General features: G+C 42.2%; 1 protein-coding gene across 2 annotated transcripts in view; it reads left to right on the top strand.

Moving 5' to 3' along the window:
* Window positions 1-24,057, top strand: part of pkd1a (polycystic kidney disease 1a) — a 68,426-nt gene that overhangs the window by 36,358 nt on the left and 8,011 nt on the right. The window contains exons 19-51 of one of the 2 annotated variants that reach the window (XM_044346065.1): window positions 170-2,823; window positions 3,684-3,881; window positions 3,992-4,291; window positions 4,440-4,885; window positions 5,323-5,473; window positions 8,808-8,960; window positions 9,665-9,805; window positions 11,247-11,568; window positions 11,757-11,973; window positions 12,473-12,632; window positions 12,741-12,893; window positions 13,057-13,201; window positions 13,359-13,694; window positions 13,833-13,921; window positions 14,200-14,515; window positions 15,287-15,464; window positions 15,702-15,966; window positions 16,056-16,251; window positions 16,758-16,928; window positions 17,036-17,179; window positions 17,271-17,481; window positions 17,589-17,715; window positions 17,877-17,987; window positions 18,301-18,350; window positions 18,798-19,012; window positions 19,162-19,240; window positions 19,372-19,487; window positions 20,484-20,686; window positions 21,570-21,764; window positions 21,866-22,005; window positions 22,641-22,771; window positions 23,048-23,156; window positions 23,311-23,436. In XM_044346065.1, the coding sequence (XP_044202000.1) occupies window positions 170-2,823; window positions 3,684-3,881; window positions 3,992-4,291; window positions 4,440-4,885; window positions 5,323-5,473; window positions 8,808-8,960; window positions 9,665-9,805; window positions 11,247-11,568; window positions 11,757-11,973; window positions 12,473-12,632; window positions 12,741-12,893; window positions 13,057-13,201; window positions 13,359-13,694; window positions 13,833-13,921; window positions 14,200-14,515; window positions 15,287-15,464; window positions 15,702-15,966; window positions 16,056-16,251; window positions 16,758-16,928; window positions 17,036-17,179; window positions 17,271-17,481; window positions 17,589-17,715; window positions 17,877-17,987; window positions 18,301-18,350; window positions 18,798-19,012; window positions 19,162-19,240; window positions 19,372-19,487; window positions 20,484-20,686; window positions 21,570-21,764; window positions 21,866-22,005; window positions 22,641-22,771; window positions 23,048-23,156; window positions 23,311-23,436 (8,548 nt within the window). The remainder of the gene's footprint in view (window positions 1-169; window positions 2,824-3,683; window positions 3,882-3,991; window positions 4,292-4,439; window positions 4,886-5,322; window positions 5,474-8,807; window positions 8,961-9,664; window positions 9,806-11,246; window positions 11,569-11,756; window positions 11,974-12,472; window positions 12,633-12,740; window positions 12,894-13,056; window positions 13,202-13,358; window positions 13,695-13,832; window positions 13,922-14,199; window positions 14,516-15,286; window positions 15,465-15,701; window positions 15,967-16,055; window positions 16,252-16,757; window positions 16,929-17,035; window positions 17,180-17,270; window positions 17,482-17,588; window positions 17,716-17,876; window positions 17,988-18,300; window positions 18,351-18,797; window positions 19,013-19,161; window positions 19,241-19,371; window positions 19,488-20,483; window positions 20,687-21,569; window positions 21,765-21,865; window positions 22,006-22,640; window positions 22,772-23,047; window positions 23,157-23,310; window positions 23,437-24,057) is intronic. The other variant, XM_044346067.1, reaches the window with a different exon arrangement.

Genomic DNA, 24,057 nt, shown 5'->3' on the forward strand with positions numbered 1-24,057 from the left:
TCGTCCATTTCCCTATCTGCAGTGCTTGCACACAGTCATGACTAATGGAGTAGGAGCCAATTTAGTCTGACTTTGTTTCAACTTATGCAAGGTCACAATTTTTTAAGCCTGTGGTTCGATAATGATATATGATTAATGTCACCTCTTTGTTCTTCCTCTTACGCTACAGGAATATACACAGCGCTGGTGTCAGTATCCAATCGTTATGAGAACATCAGTCAGAGCATCAACATGAGCGTCTACAGCATCCTCACTCGTGTTGATATACAGACAGAGCCCCAACTTCTCCTTGCTAACAAATCAGCAGAGTTTGAGGCTCATCCTTTGCCCTCGCCCTATGGCATCCACTATGACTGGCACTTTGGAGATGGTTCTGCCCCGCAGCAAGGTCGGCGAGTGGCACACACCTATACACAGAGTGGCGTCTTCAATGTCTGTGTATCAGTAAACAACACTATCAGTTCTATGGAGGCTTGTGCCGAGATGTTTGTATATGAGGAGATTGAGGATTTAACAGCTGAAAGCTCCTCTCCGACAGAGCTTCACAGCCCCACTACAGTGTGGGCGCACCTTGCTTTAGGTAATAACATCACATGGACATTCTCCATGGGTGATGGGACCATCTACACTGCATCTGAACCTCATATGTCACACAGCTATATAAAAGATGGCAACTACACAGTGAACGTGACTGCCGCCAACGCTGTGAGTTCTGGCTGGACAATCTTAACAGTGCAGGTGTTTGTCTTCCAAGTGGTGAGGATGGAACCATCTGGGTGTGTCCAAGAAAGGACCACCGTCAACTTCCAGGCCTGGGTTTCCGGTAACGCATCAGCTCATCTTTATGAATGGAGCTTCGGGGATGGAAGCCCCAATGAGACACTTCACGGCAACCCCAGAGTCTCACACACCTACTGGACAAATGGGAACTATCACCTCTCCCTGCTTCTTTCCAGCGGAGTCAACAAGGCCACCAAGGCCAACTTCTTCAACTGGGTGTGTGTGCAGCCAGCTTTAACCAACATCAGCCTCACCCTTGAGAAATTACACTATGCTGTAGGTGAGGAGATACAGTTCCAGGTCAGAGCTGAGCCAGAATTTAACTACAGCTATCAGTGGGACTTTGGCAGAGAAGAAGATCCTGTAGTCATCCCTGGTTCTGGGAGTAAAGTGACAATGTATAAAAACCCAGGTCATTACATGGTGACAGTAACAGTCTTCAATAACATCTCCACAAGTAATGCTAGTGTTCTGATTGAGGTTCAGATGCCCATAGGAGCAATCGTTATTCAACATAACAGCACTAATTACAATAACCTGACTCTTAGGGCACCATATGCTTTCACTACTTCTTCCTTGGCCTCCAATGTCAATTACACCTGGGACTTTGGAGATGGGAATGTGCTCACAGGCCAGAATATCCTCCACACCTACAACTTCTCTGGAAACTACAATATTACTCTGAAAGCAGCCAATACAATTAGCAAGAATCACACTACTTTACCCATTGCTGTGCTTGCACCAGTCCGTGGACTAACCGTTAACGCCAGCTTGGTAAATGTCCCTCTCAATGCCTCAGTCCACTTTGAGGCCCAAATGGAAGAGGGAGATAGTGTCCGGTTCTCTTGGATCTTGTGTGACCGCTGCACCTCAATCCCGGGTACCCACACCATGTTCTACACCTTCCGCTCTGTGGGCACTTTCAACATCATCGTGACAGCGGAGAATGACGTGGGAACGGCACAAGCGAGTATCTTCCTGTTTGTCCAGCGTGAGCTGGAGGGGCTGCAGATCTTAGCAGAGGAGGAGATTGGAGGAGATGGAGGCACAGTATTAGATGGTTGCTGCTTTGCCACAAACCGTGTTCTCCACCTTCAAGCAGGATTGAAGGAAGGAACCAACATGACCTTTACTTGGAACATCATCAAAGAGGGAGACCCCGCCAGCTCAAGCGTCAACATAAGCGGGAAAACCGTGGAGGCTCATTCCTTAACACCAGGTCGATGTGACATCTTTCTCCGGGCTGCCAACCTCCTGGGCCAGCTGTCTGTCAACAGAACCATCAACTTCTTGGTGCCAGTCAGAGGAGTGCACCTGCAGATCAGCAACAACCCAGTTGCAATCAATGTCCCAACTAACCTGACAGTACGGACTGAGGAGGGCTCAGACCTGCGTTACCGCTGGTTTGTGGATAACGTCACTCTGCCGGGGACTGGTCCCTGGGAGACACACACCTTTATCAGTCCTGGCCTAAAACACGTTATTGTGGAGGTCTCTAATAAAGTTAGTTCAGTGAATGTGTCAGAGACAGTCAGTGTCCAGCAAGTCATTTCTGGGCTAAGTTTCTCTGCTCAAACACCCAATGTGAACCCTGCTCTACTACCTATTGTGATAGAGCAGGGTTACGTAGCAACAGGTGTCAGTGTCTCACTCTTTGGGGACGTACTGACAGGAACCGATGTGAGGTGGACATGGTTGTTGGAAGGAAGAACAAACACAGGAATGAACACTTCTCTCATTTTCCATGAGCCGAAAACAGCTACCATTACTCTGAATGCCACCAACGATGTCAGTGGGCAAGTGGTTTCCAGGGACTTCTTTGTTCAGGACAAGATTCAGGGGTTGGAGCTGAGGGCAAGTAAAAACATTGCAGAAGTCGGTGAGAAGGTGGAGTTCAACATTTCTATGGCAGCAGGCTCGGATGTTCATCTGATCCTCAGCATCAGCGGAGATTTCACTGTTACCCCTCAACCCAACCAAAGCTATGTCCACACATTCACCAGGGTGGATACATACATGGTGAATCTCACTGCTCACAACCAGGTAAAGTCAAAGGAGACACATAACAAACACTATAAGAGCATGTAATAGGGATGTTTTGGCTGGTCAATTTTCACTCGTATGAGATAAAAAAAAACATACAAATATCATACATTAATTGTAACAGCCATCACTCACATAACTATCATGACACTAACTCATCAGCATCACCCATTTTCTCAGAATATAATAAGTGTTGCCACATCTGAGAGGTATAACATGCAGATTTTATTGGTACATTTTTACAATTATGCTGACAATTCTTTGCACACACAGTAACAACCTCAAGGCATCACTGTAAGAGAGTTTAATTTTCTGCATACTGCTCTTGACAAGGAGACCTTGACATGAGTAGAGCTTGTAAATTTAGGTACAATTGTGCCCCAAGCATGTAATTGTGAACATTGTTGATATATTTGTTTTCATTCATCAAGTTATCAGTGAATGGTTGCCAAGATATTTGACCCAACTGCTTACTTCACTTTAAGCTGATATGTGGAGTGTTTAAAAAATCCAGACTTGTGTCCCTGCATTATCAAAAAAATTTTTGGGTGACCATCACCCAAAACCATCTACCCATTGATCTGACCTGCTGACACTGAGAATAAAATGATGAAAGCAACATATACTGATGACTGCACCAGCACTGCACATTTTCTACAAAAATATATTCCACTAGAATCACTTGAAAGTAAATCACATAATATAGTAACAGCAATGGCTCCAGGCAGAAATGAGGAAATACTGTTTTTAAATCTAATTCTATTCTTTTTGGTATTAATTGGCATGTCAAAGTCAACAAGATAATTTAATCAAACTAATACAGTACACATATTTTTATTTGTTGCAATATGACAATCCAGGTGAGTTCCAAGAGGCGACACCTGCAGGTGGAGGTGATGGAGCCGGTGCGTAATCTGTCCATCCTGGGAAGCTGCGAGGCAATCCCCGTAGGTGTGAAGAGATTGTTTGTGGCCGACATCCGGACAGGAAAACCTGTTCACTTTCTGTGGACATTTGACCTGCACCACCTCCATAAGACATCACTTATGGGCAAAGAGGTCAGATCACTTTAATATTTCACCTTATAATTATGACAGTATACAAAATGATGCATAAGCTGTCAAGCTGCACAAATGGTGATGTATTTTAATGAATCACACAACCACAGGTGTCCTACACGCCAGAAGAAGCAGGGTCATTGACCATTTACCTGGGGGCCATCAACGCACTGCGCTCTCTGAACATCACCAAGCTCATCCAGGTGCAGAACTTACTGACGTCTGCAGCCCTGCATGCAGCACCTCGGGACACTTTCGTCAATAAGACGGTGACCCTGATGGCCTCTGTCACACCCAGATCTACTCCTGTGAAGTGCTTGTGGGACTTTGGTGATGGTTCTACTCCAGTTCCCACCGACACCACAACTGTGTACTACAAGTACAGACACCCAGGACACTATCTGGTCCAAGTAGGTTTTTTTAAACCGCATTATTCCATGTACTGTATAGATCCATTATTTATATGTTGATCTTTAAAATATGAGATAGATGCTGTATGTGACAGCTTTAGATCTTCCCAGTTTTGTGATTTCATCGGTTTGTTTTTCTCCCTGCTAGGTTAACTGCAGTAACCTGGTGAGCTGGGTGCTGGCCCAGGTGGAGGTAAACATCAGTGTATTAGAGTGTGAGGAGCCAGAGGTGCAGGTGGTTCAGGCCCCCCGCCTGGCCATCTGGCGTTCCCAGCCCACCTTGGTGGAGGCCAGTGTGGACCTGAAGGGTTGTGTGCGCTATGGAGCTCAGTACCTCTGGCAGATACTCTCAACGCCCTCCTGTGATAATGACAAAGACCACCGTGTTGCCTCTGGGGTGGTGAATCAGCCCTCTCAGTCTTTACCTGTCCCAGTAATTCGCCTTCCAATGGAGGTTGATGTGCGTCGGCTGCAGCTTTCATTGCCAAAGATGACTCTGGCAGCAGGAAACTACACCCTGGTGTTTTCTCTTTCATATGAAGGCGTGCCGCTGAGGAAGGCTGCCTGTCTGCAACTCAGTGTCATGGCTGCCAGGTCAGTGGAGAAACACAAAATTTTTACTCTCTTCCCTGTGGAGAACATCTTTTCCCCCCTTTTTTATTGTTTCTGTTCCTGTCTTTGAATTTATGACATGTTACAGTGGATTCTAATAGTGACCTATTTTCATGGCCATAAAAAAGTATCAAAACATCTATAGAACTTTCCCAAACCACTGCTACAGCATGATCCACTTTTATTGTGTTCATGCTTATGCTCAGTGTGTCCCAAGCACACATTTTTGCCAAAATATGGCTAAATTCTATCTTTTCAGTCCTGATACACATCAAACTTGCAGGGAAGCATGTGTTGATAACTGTTGATATTTAGACCAGTAAGCTGAAAACTAGTTCAGGTTAAGAGGCTGATAATTAAATTTGCATAATTTTATCTTTTTTATGTTAATTTTAACCCTCTCCTCCTCTCCTTGCCAGGCTGATGCCCATCATAGAAGGGGGCACCTACAGGGTGTGGTCGAGGACACAGGACCTGCAGCTCAGTGCAGAGCAGTCCTACGATCCCAACATGGACCCAGAGAGCCAGTCACTACTCCACTACCACTGGGAGTGCCAAAGCACTTCGAAGGTAAGGGCATGCATGCAAATGTAAACATATTAAGGTAGCTGGATAAGCTTTTTTTTTTGTTAAATTAGTAGTTGCTGTTGCTCACACATGCATTCAGTGTGTAAATTGTTAGGTCATGTCACCATGACTGTTAAGTCACTCAATCCTACATTATCTGTCAATAATGTTTGCACTTTAACATTTTACTTATATAAAAATATTTCTATTGTTGCAGTAAGAGTGAAGAACTGATTGCCATTACAACTAGATAATGAAAAGCTACTCATAAAAACTATGTTGCAAATATTTTAGCCACATGTTGATATCTACAGTAAATGTCTCTTTAAATGTAGTAACACACTGAAAAAGGAGAGAAGCAGGAGCAGGCTGCTTCTTATTATTTTATTAAGAAGTTTATCTAGTAGAATAGTGAACGTACAAGTACTGTTTTCAAGTACAGAAGAGAGTACAGAGTTCTCTGCTGCTCTGCTTTTGCTCCTGTGGTTACACAGTGAGGACTGTCTCTTTCTCCCTCTCTCTTTCACTATTCTGCATATTTGGCTTGAGTCTGGTAGAAATAAAAGAGGGTTGAATTGTCAAACCAAGCTCCACTCTATAGCATTTTGTTGGCACTTTTTAATAGTGAATTCATAAGATGGAGTTTGGAGGACAGTTCTTATTCTGCAAAGGAGACAGTGGAAAAATTACGTAATGGTCATCTGGTCCTGAGTACTGTAACTGCCCTCAGAGAGGCGTGGCAGCATTGATGTGAAGAGGAGAACTCAGTTCAGGACAGTTTGTGTGTGCGTGTGTGCGTGTGTAAAAATTAATTTAGTGTTTTTCACAGTCACCACTTCCTAAGTTGGGTGGGAACACATTCTGCCTGTGCAGCAAAAGACCACAATATAAGACCCAATGGGATGGGTGTGTCCAGCAGGGCCGTGTGTGCGTGTGTGTCTGTGTGTGTGTGTGTATAGTGGTGTAGTGTATGTCTAAGCAGACAGGCATTTAAAGGGTTATGTAACTGTTTAGAGATAAACTCAGCATTCCAAAGCTGGTGCTTTGCTCCCTGCACTGACAGTTACACTTACACATCATACAACATGCACACACCACCCAGACTCACACACACACACACATACACACACACACAGCTATGCGTAACTGCTGATAAAGAGAAAGAAGGACATCACTCAGTTTGACCATGAAAAGTGAACCATCTTTGCAGTCTGGTAGGAGTCAAAGCTGAACAGACAAGTAGAAGTTCATTGACACACAGTTGATCAAATGTCAAACACTGTCCTGAGCGTGGATACAAATACAATTAGGGTGTAATTTGCCAGGGGGGATGGTAGGGATTTCTCCCCCTCTATCTATATATCCCTGCCTCTGCCGAGTTATTTTTTAACCCCTCATAGTGATTCATGCTGCATAGATCATAAGATATCTAAAATTAAAATAGGCTATTTAAAAAAATCTAAGTAAAGCTCTGCAAGGTGAGAGCGTTCATTAGTGCAAACAATAATAAAATCAGAAATGGACCGACTTGACAATGTGTGACAATAGAGATGATACGGCGTCTAGGCTACGTGATGATGCAGTAAATGGACCAGGGGTCGCCTCCTTCCCTGCTCAGAGATTTGCAGAGATGTGGGTAAAAGAGGGGCAACATGGCACAGATGAGTCCGTCATCAAAGCAGACTGTTCTCTAGTTTGACAAGTAGGGACATACTGTAGCCTGTTTATTTTATGATGATCATGTTCTTGCATGTAATTATTTTCTGTTCAGTATTGAAGTTTGCTGTGTAGGGCTGAATTAAACAGTGAATTGCAAGAATGACATTAAGTGTATTGGTTGTTACGCTGCCCACAGTACTGAAAGGAGTGTTGGCATGTTAAATTAGCATCTAACCTTTTGTTTTGTTGTATATGATCACATCTATGTGTCTGGATGAGTAAAGGACAAGCCATGAACTTGACATCACATTGCTGACAGTGAAAATATTGCGCTACTTGATGAATTAATTTTTTTTTTAATAGAGTAAAATATTCCTGCAAATGCAGTGGTCAAGTTCAAGTTTCGTAATTGTCTGATTTAAGTTCATAATTATTTTATAAGTGTTACTGTAACAGCTGCAAGTGATAGCCTTACAGGCTCCATAGTCTATAGACCCACTGTGGTTCTGATTTACTTTCATAAATAAAAGCATTTCAAAAACATCTCCCCTCTGTTTTTTTCCACAAATGACACCCTGAATACAATCAAAGGAAACAATGGTTTAAAAAGAAAAGAAAAAATCATTCACTATTGTGCAACGTTGGCTTTTTTTTGCTTTTCACTGAAGTCAAGCTGAACAGTGCTGACAAAATCAAATATTTAACATATATTTATGAGTTTTTAGTGAAAGACTACCCTCTTTCGTTATATCTTTACAAACAAGATTTTAAGAATGAAAATCAGTAGCAATTGGTACAAACAGTGAGATTTATTTTACTTTATTTTATTTACTCAATTAAAAACCCAAAATCTGAAGAAGAATTATTCCAAATTAAAAGTCAAATTAAAACATGGGTATATAATGTCTTTTGAACTATACCATTCAAGAGGCAGATCATAAATCATAACAAACACAGCTCCCCACAAAGGTAAGGCTGCTTCCTGCCTTACCTTTGTGGGGAGCTGTGTTTGTTAGAACATAAAATGAAAAATAATCACAGATATATTAAGGTGCTATGTTGTGTCAGGCTTTATAAATAAAAATACTTCAAATAAATTCTTAAAGATACAGGTAGCCAGTGATTTGATCTCTGTTTTAGTATTAGTCAAGATCTTGGCTGCAGTAGTCTAAATCTCCGGTAATTTTCTCACATTTTTTAGGTAATCCAATAAAGAGAGAATTGCAATAATCTAATAATGTCTAATATGATAATGACTTGTAATGAAAGCATGTATCATTATTTCTGCATCACAATAATCATAGAGGTTAAAAGTCCAAAAGATTGCTCAAAAACCTACAGAAACATTTTATTGAGAAATTGAGAAATTGTTGTGCCTAAAATGAAAAAACATGTATTTGTGACCTTGTTAAAATGACAAATAAATTTAAGTTACAACATACTTCAGAAACAGTCAGATTGAGCCACTTGAATGTCTTTTCCTGGTTTTAATGGCTGCATTACAATGAAGCTATATCTTAATATTGATATATTCAAATAAAGTCTCAAAAAATCTAATTTCCTGTCAATATATTGCCTACCTTTACTCTGAAGAGCAGTACTGTACTCATGTTATGTAAAAGTAACACATTTTATGAACAAAACACTCATAAAATTCTTGCCCTATTTCTTCTTGCAGGGTCCAGAGCACTGCTCCAGTCTGAACTTCGGCCTGGGCTCCAGCGGTCCAGTACTTGGAATCTCTGGCTCCGAGCTGGAGGCAGGTGTCGAATACACCTTTAAACTGACTATCAGCAAAGACGGCATGGCACCAGAGTCCACCACACAAACTGTAAGTGCACACATTCCTCGTGCACATATGCATCCTTTAAGCTGGTGGTTCCTAACCTGGAGTCAGGAACCCTCCAGTGAGTCACAAGATTAATTGGAGGGGTTACAAGATGATGGATGGAATAGAAAAGAAGGTCTCTCTTGAGAAAGAAATTCAGTTCATCAGGAAAATGTTCTGCAGAACTCGTATCTCTTTTTACTAATTTCATCATCATATCTCATCAATCACATCATTCACTGTAATGACAAAAATCAGTCTCTTCAAGTCATGATTACACCTTTTTTCTCTCAAATTCTCTATTCTCTTCTCCAAAACTTTTGTCTTGATAACTCAATTGATCAGGATTTCAACAATTAGATACAAAAACCACTGCCAGCAAAACACATTGATCATTTAGTCCATTAAGTGAGATGAAAAAAAAATATGAGACAGCAAATATCAATAGATAAGATAGAGAAAAAATATAAACTAGAAACAAGAAACAAGTGTAGAAACAAATGTGGTATGAATTGGGTCACAATGCACAGAGAAAGAAAGAGTGAATGAGAGACTGCACAAGAATCAATACATGTTGGTGATTGAATTTTGTGGTGGGAGGTTAGTTTTCTGATCGGAGAGACTGCATCCCACCATCTCCTGAATTACTAATGTTTGACATTTTACGTCTGTGTGTGTGTGTGTGTGTGTGTGTGTGTGTGTTACAGGTACTCGTCCAGAGCTGCCCTATTCCCATCGTGTATCTGGAGTGTGTGTCCTGTAAGGCCCAGTCCATCTACGAGGTCAGCCAGAACTCATATGTCTACCTGAGAGGAACCTGCACCAACTGCCAGGGCGTTCACCACGGGGTAATCACACACATACACACACACACACCCATACAGTGGCATAAGTACACAACTGGTCCAAATCAGTTGGCCCCTGTCTCAGTGAAATGAGTTCACTGTACCACAGAAGCGACAGTGAAGTTAACATTTCCAGATCTTTTCCTTCGTTCTCCTCCTCTCCTCCTTTATTCAGACTTTCCTTGGGATTTGTGATGCAGGCAGTAGTGTGTGGGTGTGAGAATGAGGTCATTGTACAAGTGGAGCCAGAGAGAATATGTTATATCCTTACAAACACAGGGAAACAATTTGAAAGACAAAACACTTGTTGAGTCACTGGGCCTCAAATTTCACATACCAGCTGACTGTGCTCAGCTGTAGTCTGACCCAGGTCGTTTTGTCTTTATAATTACACTGTACATTAGTTTCCATACTGCACAATTCTATATTCAGCCTTTGCAAAAATATGACTTCATGCAGTTCTCACATACACATACTGTATGTCATCAGAGGAATCATAGCACAGCATCAGATGTGAAAGACACAGATTTTTCATAAAAATTTCATTTTAGTATTCCTAAAATGAATCAATTTCCTATTTTAGTAATCAGTTTCAATCTGGATTGCCTTGTAAAGCCTGTATGAAAGCAGTCAAATTAAGTAAGTAAAGATCTATTTATATAGCACTTTTTAAAACAATAGTTATAAAGTGCTTCACACAAACATTTAGCACAAAATATACAACAGGTAGGATAGTAAGAATTTACAAAACCGAAAAAACAAAACATAAGTTAAGAAAAGTGAGGGAACATCATTGAGTCTTGAGAAGTCACAGCTCCTCAGCTGAGGCAAGACAACCATGAATTACAATAATCAAGTTGTGACAAAAGCATGGATTCATATTTCAGCATTACTAAAAATGTCTGACCTTAGAAACATTTCTAAATTGGTCCAAGAGTCAAATGTGACACCTTAATGTGTGAAGGTGTGACGTCTTTCTCACACACCTGAATCACAATAATCACAGAGGTTAAAAGTCCAAAGGATTGCTCAAAAACCTAAAGAAACATTTTATTACCTTTGGACATAGGAAAAAATGTCAAAACATTCCTTAAAGCTGTCTTATTCCCCGTCATGTGCTTCTTCCCCAACCTAACTACCCCTTTTTTAAAACCCGCTACCCAGGAAAACCACACAAATGGCATTAAGGTTGGACAGTTGTAGCCTGGTTTCTAGACCCGATGAATCATTCCTTTAGCTAAGTGGCGTTCCCCATCACTGTTGGCTCAACTGATTGGTCTGTATTCAATTTTAAAAAGAAGCATGAAGATGGCCTTACCTTAAATGAAAGCTTTTAGGCTGGCTAATGCTCATTTGATTTATTGATGGCTGTGTGGCTCTGAGAAAATCACCCAATTTAGCTGTCTGTCTGTAAAATCTCTCTCTGTCTCTCTCTGTCTGTCAGCGCTGGAGTGCCATGACACTGCAGAACGAGACTCTGGTCCTGGACTCCTCCTCCACCACCACGGGAAGTGGCGGCATGCGTCTGGTGCTGCGGCAGGGCGTCCTGCGCCTCGGAGACTCCTACAACTTCACGCTGCACGTGACCGACAGCACCCTGGTTGGCGAGGGCGCTGCCTCCATCACGCTGCACCACAATATGCCCCCAGCTGGCGGGGAGTGTCACCTGAGAGGGGGAGGAGAAGCAGGAATGGACTACGGGGACAGAGACAGCAGAGTCTGGAGGATACGCACACTGGTGGACCGGGTACACTTCAACTGCTCAGGTAGGAAGAAGGAAGTTGTGACCTCTTTCTCACACACCTGAATCACAATAATCATTGTTTCTGATCTCATTAGTCGATGTCTTCCTCATCACCTTTTTACCAAGATCATCTTCTCTTCTCTTATTTGTTTTCTTTGTCTTTCTCACTTTCTTTTCCCACTGTCCTCCTCCCTCCCTTCCTCCCTCCAGGTTACAGTGATCTGGGTGTTTCAGAGACACCTTTGCTCTACAGTCTGCTGGTGACGCGGTGCAGAGAAGACTACTGCGAGGACTTCTGTGTGTACAAAGGCAGCAGTCCGGAGCACTCGGCCTTCCTGCCCCCAGGCTTCAGCTCAGCCCAACACCGTGTAGCCGTATCCATCACAGTGGAGGACCACCAGGGAGCCGCCATCACTGCACTCAACAAGTAGCTACATTTTACTTTACTGCTTAGTAGAGTTAGACAGCAGCATGACAAAGATTTCACCACCAGAAACCTTACACAGTCCTTCAACTTTTCTTTTTTGTTCCTGTCTCAAGCTATTCTGGCCTGCCAAGCATGTACACTCCCGAGCAGTACAATAAATCCCCGCCAGCGCCTCGTAGTAGAAGATTTCAGCTGAATTTAGCCTAGCTTGGATCAGTTGCTGAATTATAATGTTTATGTGATCTATTGGCAGCTAATATAAAGGAATAAAAAATGTTATTGAACTTGTCACTCTTATTAAACTAAGTATACTGAATGTGACTGTCAGAAAAATTATTTTAAAGCTTTACTGTTATTGTAAGAAAGTTGATGATTCATAAATTTATTCTCTAGATAAAAAAAAAAATCTAAAATCACATCCAAGTCTACATAAATATGGAAAGATAGAAACACAACATTCAATAAGAATGAATGAATGTTGTTCTGTGTTTGTGTCCAGGTCTATCGAGGTTGTGCTGCCAGATCCGCCCCATGAGTACAGCAGCCTTCCCCATTGGCTGGCTGAGCTAACAGACAGCAAACTCAAAAAGCTGCTGGAGCAGGGAGACTCCCAGAGAGTCCGAGAGTTATCTCTGGTTCTCATTACAGTCCTAAATGAGGTAGGAGAGGCCTAGAAACCCAACACTAATGAATTCATTTATTGATCCAATTACTCTTCAGTTGATAACACATGAGGCATACGTATACCTGTATTTACTTTCCTCCAGTATGAGCAGACAAGGGAGACAGAGCGGGTGTCCCGAGCTGAGCGTGGTTACCGAGTCAGAGTCCATAGCAACATCACCAGAGCTCTGACTGCTCTGGACCTGAACACTGTAAACGACATCCAGCAGACCTCCGCTGCTCTGGCGCAGTGCACGGTGAGCAGGATGAGAAGGAGGGGAGGTGGGAAGGAAAGGAAAGGAGGCAAGAAAAGAAAGACAGAAAGAAAAAAGGGCAATTGGAAAAGGCAAAGAATAAAGCTAGAAAAGAAGTTCAAAGAGCAAAATAATGATCAGTTGTGTGTGTGTGTGTGTTTTCCAGGCGGTGAGTCGAGAATTCATCTGTGAGGAGTGTCAGAACAGCACTCTGAACAAACTGGAGTCCATGTTGGAGATTCTGCAAATTGACACCAAGCAGGGTACTGTCACACCGACTGAGATAGCTGACAATATCCTGAACATCATGGGTAAGAAAGTACATTCACATAAAAAAAAGCTGTGTCTGTGTCGGTGCAGGAGTTCATGTTTTCATCTTTTAGAAAAGTACAGTTGCTGTCAGTCAGCTACTTACAGAAGATGAACTACAGTGAATGAAACTGCTCGAACTCCTTCCCTTGCCTCCAGGTGATCTGATCCATCGGGTCAGCCAGTCAGCCTCCCAATCTTACCCCCAGCCTCCCTACGTGGATTCCACCTCACCCTCCTCGACCTCCCCATTTTCCCCCTCTGGTGAAGAACAAGGAGGTATCCTGTTAGACCCCTCTCCCTCCTCCTTGGAACCACACCCTCTGCGAATGGCAGCCAAGGCTTACAGCCTGTCCTTGGTCCTCATGCTGATCCTCATGCACGCCCGCGTGCTCAACGAGGAGCCACTTGTGCTGAGAGGAACTGAGATCGCCGCCACGGGAAAACTGGCAGACCCCCAGAGTCTGCTTTGCTACGATGGCAACAACAGTCCAGGTTGGCCTGTGTATTTAGTGTCATATGAGCTGATGAAGTTACGTTTCTGTAGGTGGTAACTTTCATCACCTCACAATGTAAAGTTGCACATTACAGACATATATATCTCTCCTCTCCTCTCCTCTTCTATATTTCCAGAATGCCAGCGATTCTCCATCCCTCGAGCTTTCAACAAAAGTCTTCACAGAGCTGCTGCAGGAAACAGTATCATGCAGATACTCTTTCAGGTAACATCAGAAAACATGACAGACGCTACTCAGTTGAGTACAAAATTCTCCTCTTGAACTTTTTCTTTAGATTGCTGTCAAAGAGTTTGGCAGCATGAGAGCTGTCGGTGCCAGAGTCACTCATGAGCACACACTCACAGAAATAACTTGAATAACTGTTTGAATTGTTCCTGTCTTTTAGACTTTTTCCATTTTACCCTCTATTTCTACCAGATCTCATTTTCCCCACACTACACCTCCTCTTATGATTTTCTCTCCCTCTTACTTTTTCTCCCCAGGTGGAGTCCAACCCCTTCCCTTTCAACTATGTGGCCAACTACACCATCTCTACCGAGGTGGCATCCATGGAGTTCCGCACTGAAAATGGCACCCAGATACCGATCTCCGGACTGGACGATAGTCTAGCCATCACTGTTTCCATTAACAATGGCAGCAGTGGAGAAGCGGGTGCCGAGGGTTCTGGTGCCGGTGGCGTCCCCACAGCTGCAGCAGTGAACATCAGCCACTGTGACTCTGTCATTGTCACAGTCAGCACAGGAAACACCAACGAACACGCAGGGCTGTTTGTGCAGCTCAACTTCACCTCTTTGGACGGTGAGCTCTCTCATTCATTTGTTTTGTTAGTTTATTTGACTGGTCTGGAACAATCCTAAAAAAAGAGCCAAAGCTAGCTTAGAATGCTAATTTTCATGTTGTCCCTGGTTATGATGTTAAAAAGGCAGCCATCATATGCACACTGCACATACTTAAGGTGGACATATTAACAGGAACAGCAGATCAAATACTGTATTCAACAAAAAAACATTAATTGATTAGGCATACGATGTTCAAATTGTGTTAAAACTGTTAGGACGGTGTTTTGAGGGGATAATTTATGGTAGTGTTGTGTTGGAGGGCATTACAAAAGAGGTGGACCTCTTGTAGCCTTTACATTTTTATTATTCTCATTGTCATTGTTTGTAAAGTCATCATTTGTTAATTTTCTCTCTGGGATCAGTAAAGAACCATTCTGTGTTGTTTTGGCACCCCAGTTCTCTTTATAATTAAATCTAATGTTATTATATTTCCAGAAATTACATATAATTATGAATCTGTCCAGCATTTAATTGCAGCATGAGAGAGTTGCAGTGTGAATGTTGAATGGGTTTGCCAACATGTAGCTTTTACATGGGCCAAAAAGGGAGATTACATATTATCTATAGATGCATTAACATGATGGATACAAAGAGGTAAAACAGATTGCACTTTAGGGATTACATACCTGCCTGGGTTGGACATTTAGCGACAAAGCACAGGCCTACAAAATGCTTTGATAAATGGTGGCCTCATTTTTCACTTAGTCTTTTTTTTTCTTTCTTTCTCCAGATGCCAGAGAGAGGGATAAAAGGGAAGAGGAGGATGAGGAGCCATACATCATAGCCTACCTTCATTCCCATGAACAACCTAATGAGTTCAACCAGACAGACAAAAAACATATCACACTCAGTATGACCAGGGGGCAAGATCTTGACCACAAGAAATACACCTTCTTTCTGTCTCCAGAGTAAGAGTCCTCGTTCATCCTTTGGCATGTAACATGATGTATACTAAACATGTCACAAAGTTAGCTCAGAAGTAGACATTGTTGTTTGCATCATCTGGCAGCAGAGCTTTATAGAAATAAGTCTGTCGCTAAAACTGAGGTCCTGAGTTAAAGCTCCCATGTCACCAATAAATTTATTTTGGATATAATTGTCTATATAGTAGGACTACAACAAACAGTCTCTCCTGTGTTACACAGGAAGTACAACACCACACTGGACCACTATATCAACGTGAGCACATCCTGCGGGCCCACCTCTCGGCCTGTGGGTGTTAAACTAGAGGTCGGGGTGTTTGCCTCACTGTGTCAGTACTTCAATGAGAACGAAAAGCAGTGGCGAACAGATGGCATGGTGCCCCTGGCAGAAACCAACGCTAGCAGAGCCTTTTGCCGCACCAAGCACCTCACAGCCTTCGCTGCAGGCCTTTTCGTACCGACCAATACAGTCAGCTTTAAAGTGCCAGTAAGAATCACACACACAAACAAATCATTGACTTTTTGTGCTCATGCACCAGATAAACACATACATTAACTATCCCTCTTCTCCTTCAGGAGCGTTCCGGTCCACCAAGCCTGGTCGTCATGTTGGTGTGTGTGCTGGGCTTGCTAAGCTATGTTGTTGCAGCAGCCATCTTGCACAAGTTGGACCAGCTAGATTTGCGCCGGGCCGGTGTGGTTCCACTCTGCGGCCGAGACGGACTCTTCAAGTACGAGGTTCAGGTCAAGACTGGCTGGAGCCGAGGGGCAGGTGAGATAGGTTCACTATTAATGGATTAATAGCTCAATAGGTTTTTACAGTGCTATATTAATTATACAGTATACAGTACAGTATTGGCCTGAATATAAGACCCTGTTTAAAAGCTGAATAGAAAAGACTGAATGAAACAATCAAGCCTGAGATAGAACATAGAATTGACATAGAATTGGAAATCAATACATGTAGGATAATTATCTTGCATAGAATAATCATTTTAAAATCTTTAAATAAGAATAGTAAATGCGACAAACTAGAAAGAGAAAGAGAGTTCATAAAAGAGAACCTGTCTAATGGCATTTGTATCTAGTCTGCAAAGGAAGTGCACAATCTTTTGTTATAAAAGTGTCATAAAGTGTTATTTTTTTTATTTGTGCCAATAACTTAATTATGTAAATACCAAAAACTATGTTAGTAAGGGGGTGACTTATCAAAATGGTTTGTGAAGAGTTCAAAATGTATGGTAACTGTTGATATAATGAGTTCCTCTACCTCTGCAGGCACTACGGCTCATGTAGGAATCAATTTGTATGGACGCGAGAGCCGCAGCGGACACCGCCATCTCGACAGCAGGGGAGCCTTCACACGCAACGCTCTTGACATCTTCCATATTGCTACAGATACCAGCCTGGGAAGTGTGTGGAAAATCCGAATTTGGCATGACAACAAGGGTAAAGACACATGCGCACACACAACAGAGGCCTGTGATCACAAAGAGTTTAACTCACTTCAATTTGGAGAAAACTAATGTAACCATCATTTGCTGCCCCTCCCTCAGGTCTGTCCCCAGCATGGCTGCTACAGTACGTGTTGGTCAAAGACTTGCAGACAGGAAGCAGCTACTACTTCCTGGCTGAGGAGTGGCTGTCAGTAGATAATGAGAGAACTGACGGACGGGTAGAGATTGAGGTGGAGGCTTCAGGTAAGAAACAAACATCCAAATGATATTTGACATCCACTGACAGATGATTCTTGTTTGTTCACTTTACTGCATTTCTTCCCTTTTCCTTCAGAGGAGGCTGCTCTTCGTCAGTTTCCCCGCCTCCTGCGGTGTGAGCTTCAGAGGGCGCTATGCGAGAGTCACCTGTGGTTGTCGCTGTGGGAGAGGCCCCCCCGCAGCCCCTTCACCCGCCTGCAGAGAGCCACATGCTGCGCTGTGTTACTGCAGCTCTTTCTGTTAGCAAACACATTGTGGTACAGCATTGTGGTGGATAAAAGATACAGGTAAGGGAATGTGTGTGTTTATGAGTTTTTCCATCTTATCTGCGAATGTCCACATTGCAACTTCTGGTCATCTGTTCCTAACACTTCAATGCCATCCTGTGTTGCAGCCCGCGGGCCGTGGCAAGGTTGTCTTCATTAAATGGAGAGACGATAGCAGCAGGCGTGGTGACCTGTCTGATCGTCTACCCTCTCTACCTGCTCGTCTTCACGCTCTTCAGAATGAGCCGCAGCAAGGTAACGCAAACATGCCTCGAACTAAAACATGATCAAGGTTTCAGTCACTTCCATAGGCCAAACAGCTGAATATTTTCTGTGTGTGTGTGTGTGTGTGTGTGTGTGTGTGTGTGTGTGTGTGTGTGTGTGTGTGTGTGTGTGTGTGTGTGTGTGAACATTAGTGTGTGTCTGTGGAGCAGGTGCCACCACAAGTGGACCAGGAGTCAGTGGAGATTGATGACTTCCTGGACAACTCCATGGCTGGAAGTTCCTTCCTGTTTTTTAATGGCGAGGTAGAGTCTCACAGGAGAAGACTGGAGTTTTAAATTGAATCACGATTGATATGTTTAAACTGAATCATCCCTGATATGGTTAAAGTTCAGATGCCTTAATGTATTTTTTAACTTATCATGGAATCAATATGAAATTTAAATGAATCTGATGTTTTGGCCCAGTGATTATTTTAGAAAGTAGAGGAACATTGCAGTCAGGCAAGGAAAAATGTATCGTTTTCCCTGGTGAGGTCATTAGTATATGTCTCTCTCTCTCTCTCTCCATCTATCATCTGTCTATCTTTGCATCCATCCATTCCTCTCTGTTTCTCAGACCAATTCAGAAGAAACCAATGTAGATTTGCCCACTCCATCAACCAAAAGGTGAGTTGCTCTGTTGCCATGAGGGTGTTTTAGATAATGCATAATTTTACTTATTGGAAGCCAAATGCCAAGTATAATAGCCAGATGAAATGAGGATAAGATAGAATAGAAGAATAAAGAGCATACAATAATAAAGAGAAAAGTGGAAGTAGACGGATTAGATTAAAGAATAGTGACGATAAAGAGACTGAGAAGATTAAAAAAAAGTATTTTTCATCTTCATATTGGCTTCTCTTGAATGTGATTTCTGTCTTGCCACAAAACAATAATAAATTTAGAAACCATGATTGTCTCAGTATTGAGTCCAGTCATAGCGCTACATAATTTTTGTTCTGTGAGAAACTTGTTTTCTTTAAGGGAGACAGAGAAGAAACTAAAAAGACAATTTGAGTAATTGAATAATTTGCTGAAGTCTTGCTAATAAACACCTCTCACTGTGTATTTCAGCGTGGAAAGCTGGGACATGGCAGAGGAGGAGACGGAGGACAGGGATTGGCCGGAGCTGTTGAGTGATGTGTCTGTGGTGGGAGGGGCGGGGCATGGAGCAGGACTGCCCAGGCTGAAGAGGGGTCAGGGGAGCAGGCACCTCGGCGTCGATATGACCTTTAACCCTGACGAGGAGGAGGGGACTGAACAACGTAACAAATATTTCACTTCCTCAGGTAAACAAAGCACGAAGAGGCTGTTAAACACAGACAAACATCCAGTTTACAGAATGAGGACATCCACGTATTTGACTGTGCAGTCATACTATATTAATACACTGTCTACTGAAGTCTTCACTGAAGTCGAGCTGTTTTTTTACACACAGACGAGGATCTGATCAAACACATCCTGACAGATGGACAGAACTTCTTTCCTCAGGCAGATGAAAGCGAGATGGCTGACCTGTAAGTTGAACAAGGAACTAATATTTGATTCATTTTCATTGTACTTTTATGATTGTGCAGAGGATTCACCAGCCATTACATGGCAATTTCTGCTCAAGTTTAATTTTTATTTTCTTTTTCCTGTGTGTCAGGTCAAGCATTTTTGGAGATAAGACAGAAGTGATTCTCCTCCAGAAGCTGAATGAGCCTCTTCCTCTAGAATCTGTCAGAAGAGACCCACCAAAAACTGCTTTCACCTCAAATACAGGTGTGTGTGTGTGTGTGTGTGAGTGTGTAGAGGCATCAAACAAATTACCTCCCAGCGCTTGTGTGTATCAGAGTTGGTTGTCTTCTCAGTGGACAAGATATCTTAGTAGAAAATGGCAAAGAAGTCTATTTTTTCTTTGTGTTAGTGTCCCTGCTTCTCTAAGTAAGGCTTATTTTATACAAAAAAAATAGCTTAAATAGCACTAACAGCAAAGTCATCGTAAAAGATCTCCAAATTGGACATAAGAGGGCATCTGAGAGTTCTTTGCCTTATAGATCAATATCTGCAAATTGCTCTGCTGTTATTCAGCCTGCTTGGCTTTTCTGTCAGTTTAGTGACACAGGATACATAAATTACCCACAACGTTTTTTTTGTGTACGACTTACAACTCTCATTAAGCAAAGAGCAAAGTTTGATGATTATTACTGCTCTGGCGGCTGAGTGTTTAGCTCATTATAGTCCGGTTTTGATGAGAAAACAGAGCGTATGCATCGTGATTTCTTTCTGCCGCCTGAATGTTTAATAAGCGAAACAATTTGTTGCGTGTTGTTTCTTTGTTGTCAAGAAAAGGATAAAAAAGAAGAAAAAAAAAGACGCTTGTCTTCACACTGGGTCTGAAGTACTTACAACATAATTTATTGTTCTTTGGGAAACTTGAATGTTTTGTCAGTAACTTTATTGTTTGAGCTGACTTTGGAGTTCTTGTGGGTGAAGAATTGAAAAGTTTCTTAGAACTTATTTCCCTTGTGAAAAGTGAAGTAATCTTCAAAGACATATCTATTACACAAGGTCATTAAAATGCAAATTCCTTGCTTTTAAATAGTTAATACTGGGGATAAAAAATGTATATATTCCCAGTAGTCTCTTTTTTTATGTCTTACTTTTTCTTTTCTGATCTTTTTTTTTTTATCTCTGGCACCTTCACTTTTCTTTTTCAGTATTTCCTTTTACAAAGTATGTTTTCCACTCCCCTGACCTCTCCTCTCCCCTCTCCAGTTGTGACGGACGTGTGCCGTCCCAGACGGTTCCCTCCCTGGTGTGGACGTGCGGCCCTGTGGGGAAGCTGGGCAGGGATTGCTCTGGCGAATAGTATTTCAATTTTTGCAGGCCATGGGTTCAATCAAAGTGTGGCCATGATGTGGCTCATCTCCTGTTTCGCCAGCTTCCTGTGCTCTTGCCTGCTGTTGGAGCCAATCAAGGTAGGACACAAACACCTTTATGTTCATAGATGCTGGTATACCACACACATACACACTCTTTTATAAATTCACATCAAGTTGCTGTCAAGTGAAAACCTTATACAGTACTAATCAATATTTTTATATTAATAATGAATCAAATGATTACTGTTATTTGAAAGATATTGCAAGATTTATCACCCAGCTATGCAGTTCCCCTCAGTGCTACAGTGTTTTAGCATCTTTTAGCTCATTGTTTTGGTTTTCCAGCCTCCAACTTTACTGTTTTGGTTCACTCTCACAGCTCTCATCTTGTTCTTCAGCAAAACAGCTCTGATAAACCCATTTTACACTACCTGCCCAGCACCAAACAGCAAACAGACACAGTTAGCATTTAGCAGCTAAACAGTCAGATATTTCCCTTAGGAGCTGGTGGAGACCAAAGCAGAGCTAACAGGAGAGTGAATATTTGACTTATATTCGTTCGATGGACAGAAGCCGCTGTTGCTCTGTGTCTGCTGGATGTGTGAATAGGCAACATTAACATTCACCACAACATCTTTATAAGATGATAATATGTCAATGTTGTGTACAGTTTGTGGCGCTGCTCCAAAGTAGCCAAAAAAACACTTGAAACATTGTGAATTTAAAACGCTTCAGATGAATTCATAATGCACTGACTGGCTGACAATCAGGCCATTGTTCCTGAAGCACTGGAATGTTGTACATGTAAAGTACACACCCCAAAATCATTTTGATTTAATTCCCATTACTTTGTATCTCAGTTGAGGTTTTCCTGTTTTTACTTCAGCTGATCAGTCATGAATCACTCATTCCTCTTTGGGTTTATTGAATTCAACGGCCTCCTGAGCTGAACAGCTCTAACGCTCCCTTCGCCCCTCAGGTGTTGTGTGAGGCAGTTTACTATGCGGTGTGTGTGCGTCGCCTGCGTCCAGAGGACCAGGATGTGCTAGTGGAGTTTCCCCGGGTAGAGAGAGTGGTCCAGCGGGTCCCCAGGGTGAGACCTCCGCAGGGCTTCGCTCTGTCCCAGGCCCGGCACCAGGCCCGCAAGGTCCACATGCTGCACACCATGCTGAAGGTGAGCGAGAAAGACAGAGAGGAAAAAACAAAAAACAGTGAGAATCTTTCTATCTTCACTGTGTTTTGTTTGATAACATAATTTTTGGCTCTCATTTTCAGAATTTCCTGGTTTACATGTTTTTCCTGTTGGTGGTTTTACTTCTCAACTATTCTGACTCAACTAAAGACACACACAGCCTGAGACTGCGCACGCAGCTGCAACGAGCACTGCACACACCTGAGTACCACAACATCAGCAGGTACACACACACACACACACACACACACACACACACAGGTTCTCATCTTGACCTTATCTGAAAATGTGGTGCTTCAGAGGAAAAAATGTAAATAATTTTAATAAAAAATACTAACGAAGACCATTTTTTAACTAGTTTGCTAAGAATAGAATCCCATTTTCAAGGATGACCTTCTGCTTGTCCACTGGTGCTGAATAATTCTTGGCACTTAATAGTATGTGAAGTCATTAAAAAAATGATTTCCGAGGCTGCTCCCATGACTGAGCTCTAGTTTTTCTCTCATGTGCTCCTGAGACTTGACCTGTGTTACCTTATTCAGACCGAAAGAGAACAAGTGCAGAAAAAATTGGCTCCAGCAAAGCCGTAACTGTGTCCATAAATCATGTTTATTTTAAACAGAGCAGATCCATAGTGTCTTTTAGTCCTCTGTACAGTCATCCTGTGTACACACAAACATCCTGTAGTTATTTATAGATTATAGAGTTGTCACAATGTTGAATCAACACACACTGCTGTCAAACACACTAATCTGTTCTTTAGTATGACAGCAGTATGTGTTGATTATGACACTATGATGTTTAAATATGACAAACACACCATGTATACTTCTTCAAATCCTCCTCTTTGTCTTTTAGCCGAGATGACGTTCTGATGTGGCTGAACGAGTCCTTGTTACCACGCCTACTGGATGACTCCGCCCTCTTAAGAGACACAGGAAGCGTGTTACTCGGCACGCTTAGGCTCCGACAAATCCGTGACACACAGGGTGAGACTGGTCATCTTATTTTGTGATGAACTTGTTTGGAGTTAAATCTCTGAGTAAATTGGGGCTCCATTGATCTGACTCTCTAACTCACTGAGTCTGTACACATGAAAAATATATCTTGTGGAGAGTTTTTCCTTCGGGTCTTCTGTCATTCAATAGTATCGAGTGAATTTGATAAAATATTAAGCATCACAGGGACTCCAGCAACCCTTCTGGACTGATTCAAATCAAGCAATTTAATGTTTAATTAGATATTAATAAAACTGCTTTTTTCAGTCGCAGGTGGTTCCAGGTCAGGAGACAGTATTCGGGGACAGGGCTGGGTTACATCTCCAACTAAAGACTCTGAGAATTTCACAGCTTTCGGCGTCACCAATGCAAACTGGTAAGGACAGTGTCGAAAATCTGGGTGTGACAAGGCAGGCGTTACGTACCTTCTAGGTCAAATATCAATGTCTGTTTAACATCTGATCTTTGTTTATGTGTCATGTTCTTTTTTTTTTTCTCCTCTATTTCTCAAATCCCACTCATCTTTCCAGGGCGTGGCGTTTGGGTCAGGTGAACTCGAATAACAGCAGAGACGTGGTCGTTCAGCTGAACAGAAGCCTGGAGGAGGCTTCGTCCTCTTTACAGCAGCTGCAGCAGCTGCACTGGCTCAACTACAGGTAGTAAAGGGGAAAGGACAGGGCTGGAAACAGTAGAAAAAAAAGAGTGTTTTTAAGTCTGAGTTACAGCAAAATAAAAAAATACTGAAATCCTAGATAATAAATACACCGGCCAAGGCAATACACTCAATCAAACAGTTATATGTAAGTTTATTTTTGATGCTGTAAAAGAGGAGTTTGCTCACTGATCTCACTGGCCAGGTTGTTCCATAGTCCAGGGGCCAGATGTAAGGGAGTGAAAATCCGGCTCTATGTGCATGTGTCCACAATTCCACAATGATTGGAACAAAACAGAACCATGTGTACTCATGGCTTTATAAATCTGGAGTGGAGTTTTATTGTCCCTGAAGTGCAGTTTGCCTCTCAGTGTGCTATCATTAAAAACTTGCACATGAAAATTTATACTACATCAAACGTAAAAAACTAGAAAACAATGCAGTAAATAATGCACTGAATACGTTGGCTCACTTTCAGCATTTTGTTCTGAGAATGATAACTGATGACATAAACAAACTTTTAATCCAGCTAATACCACATTTGGTGTTAGGGAGCAAAAAGAGGTGCGTTTTATCTCTCATATGAATAAATAAAACTTCCTGTGAAGAGAAATAATATCTCAAT

This window comes from Thunnus albacares, chromosome 3, assembly GCF_914725855.1.
Source record: "Thunnus albacares chromosome 3, fThuAlb1.1, whole genome shotgun sequence".
Classification (NCBI taxonomy): Eukaryota; Metazoa; Chordata; class Actinopteri; order Scombriformes; family Scombridae; genus Thunnus; species Thunnus albacares.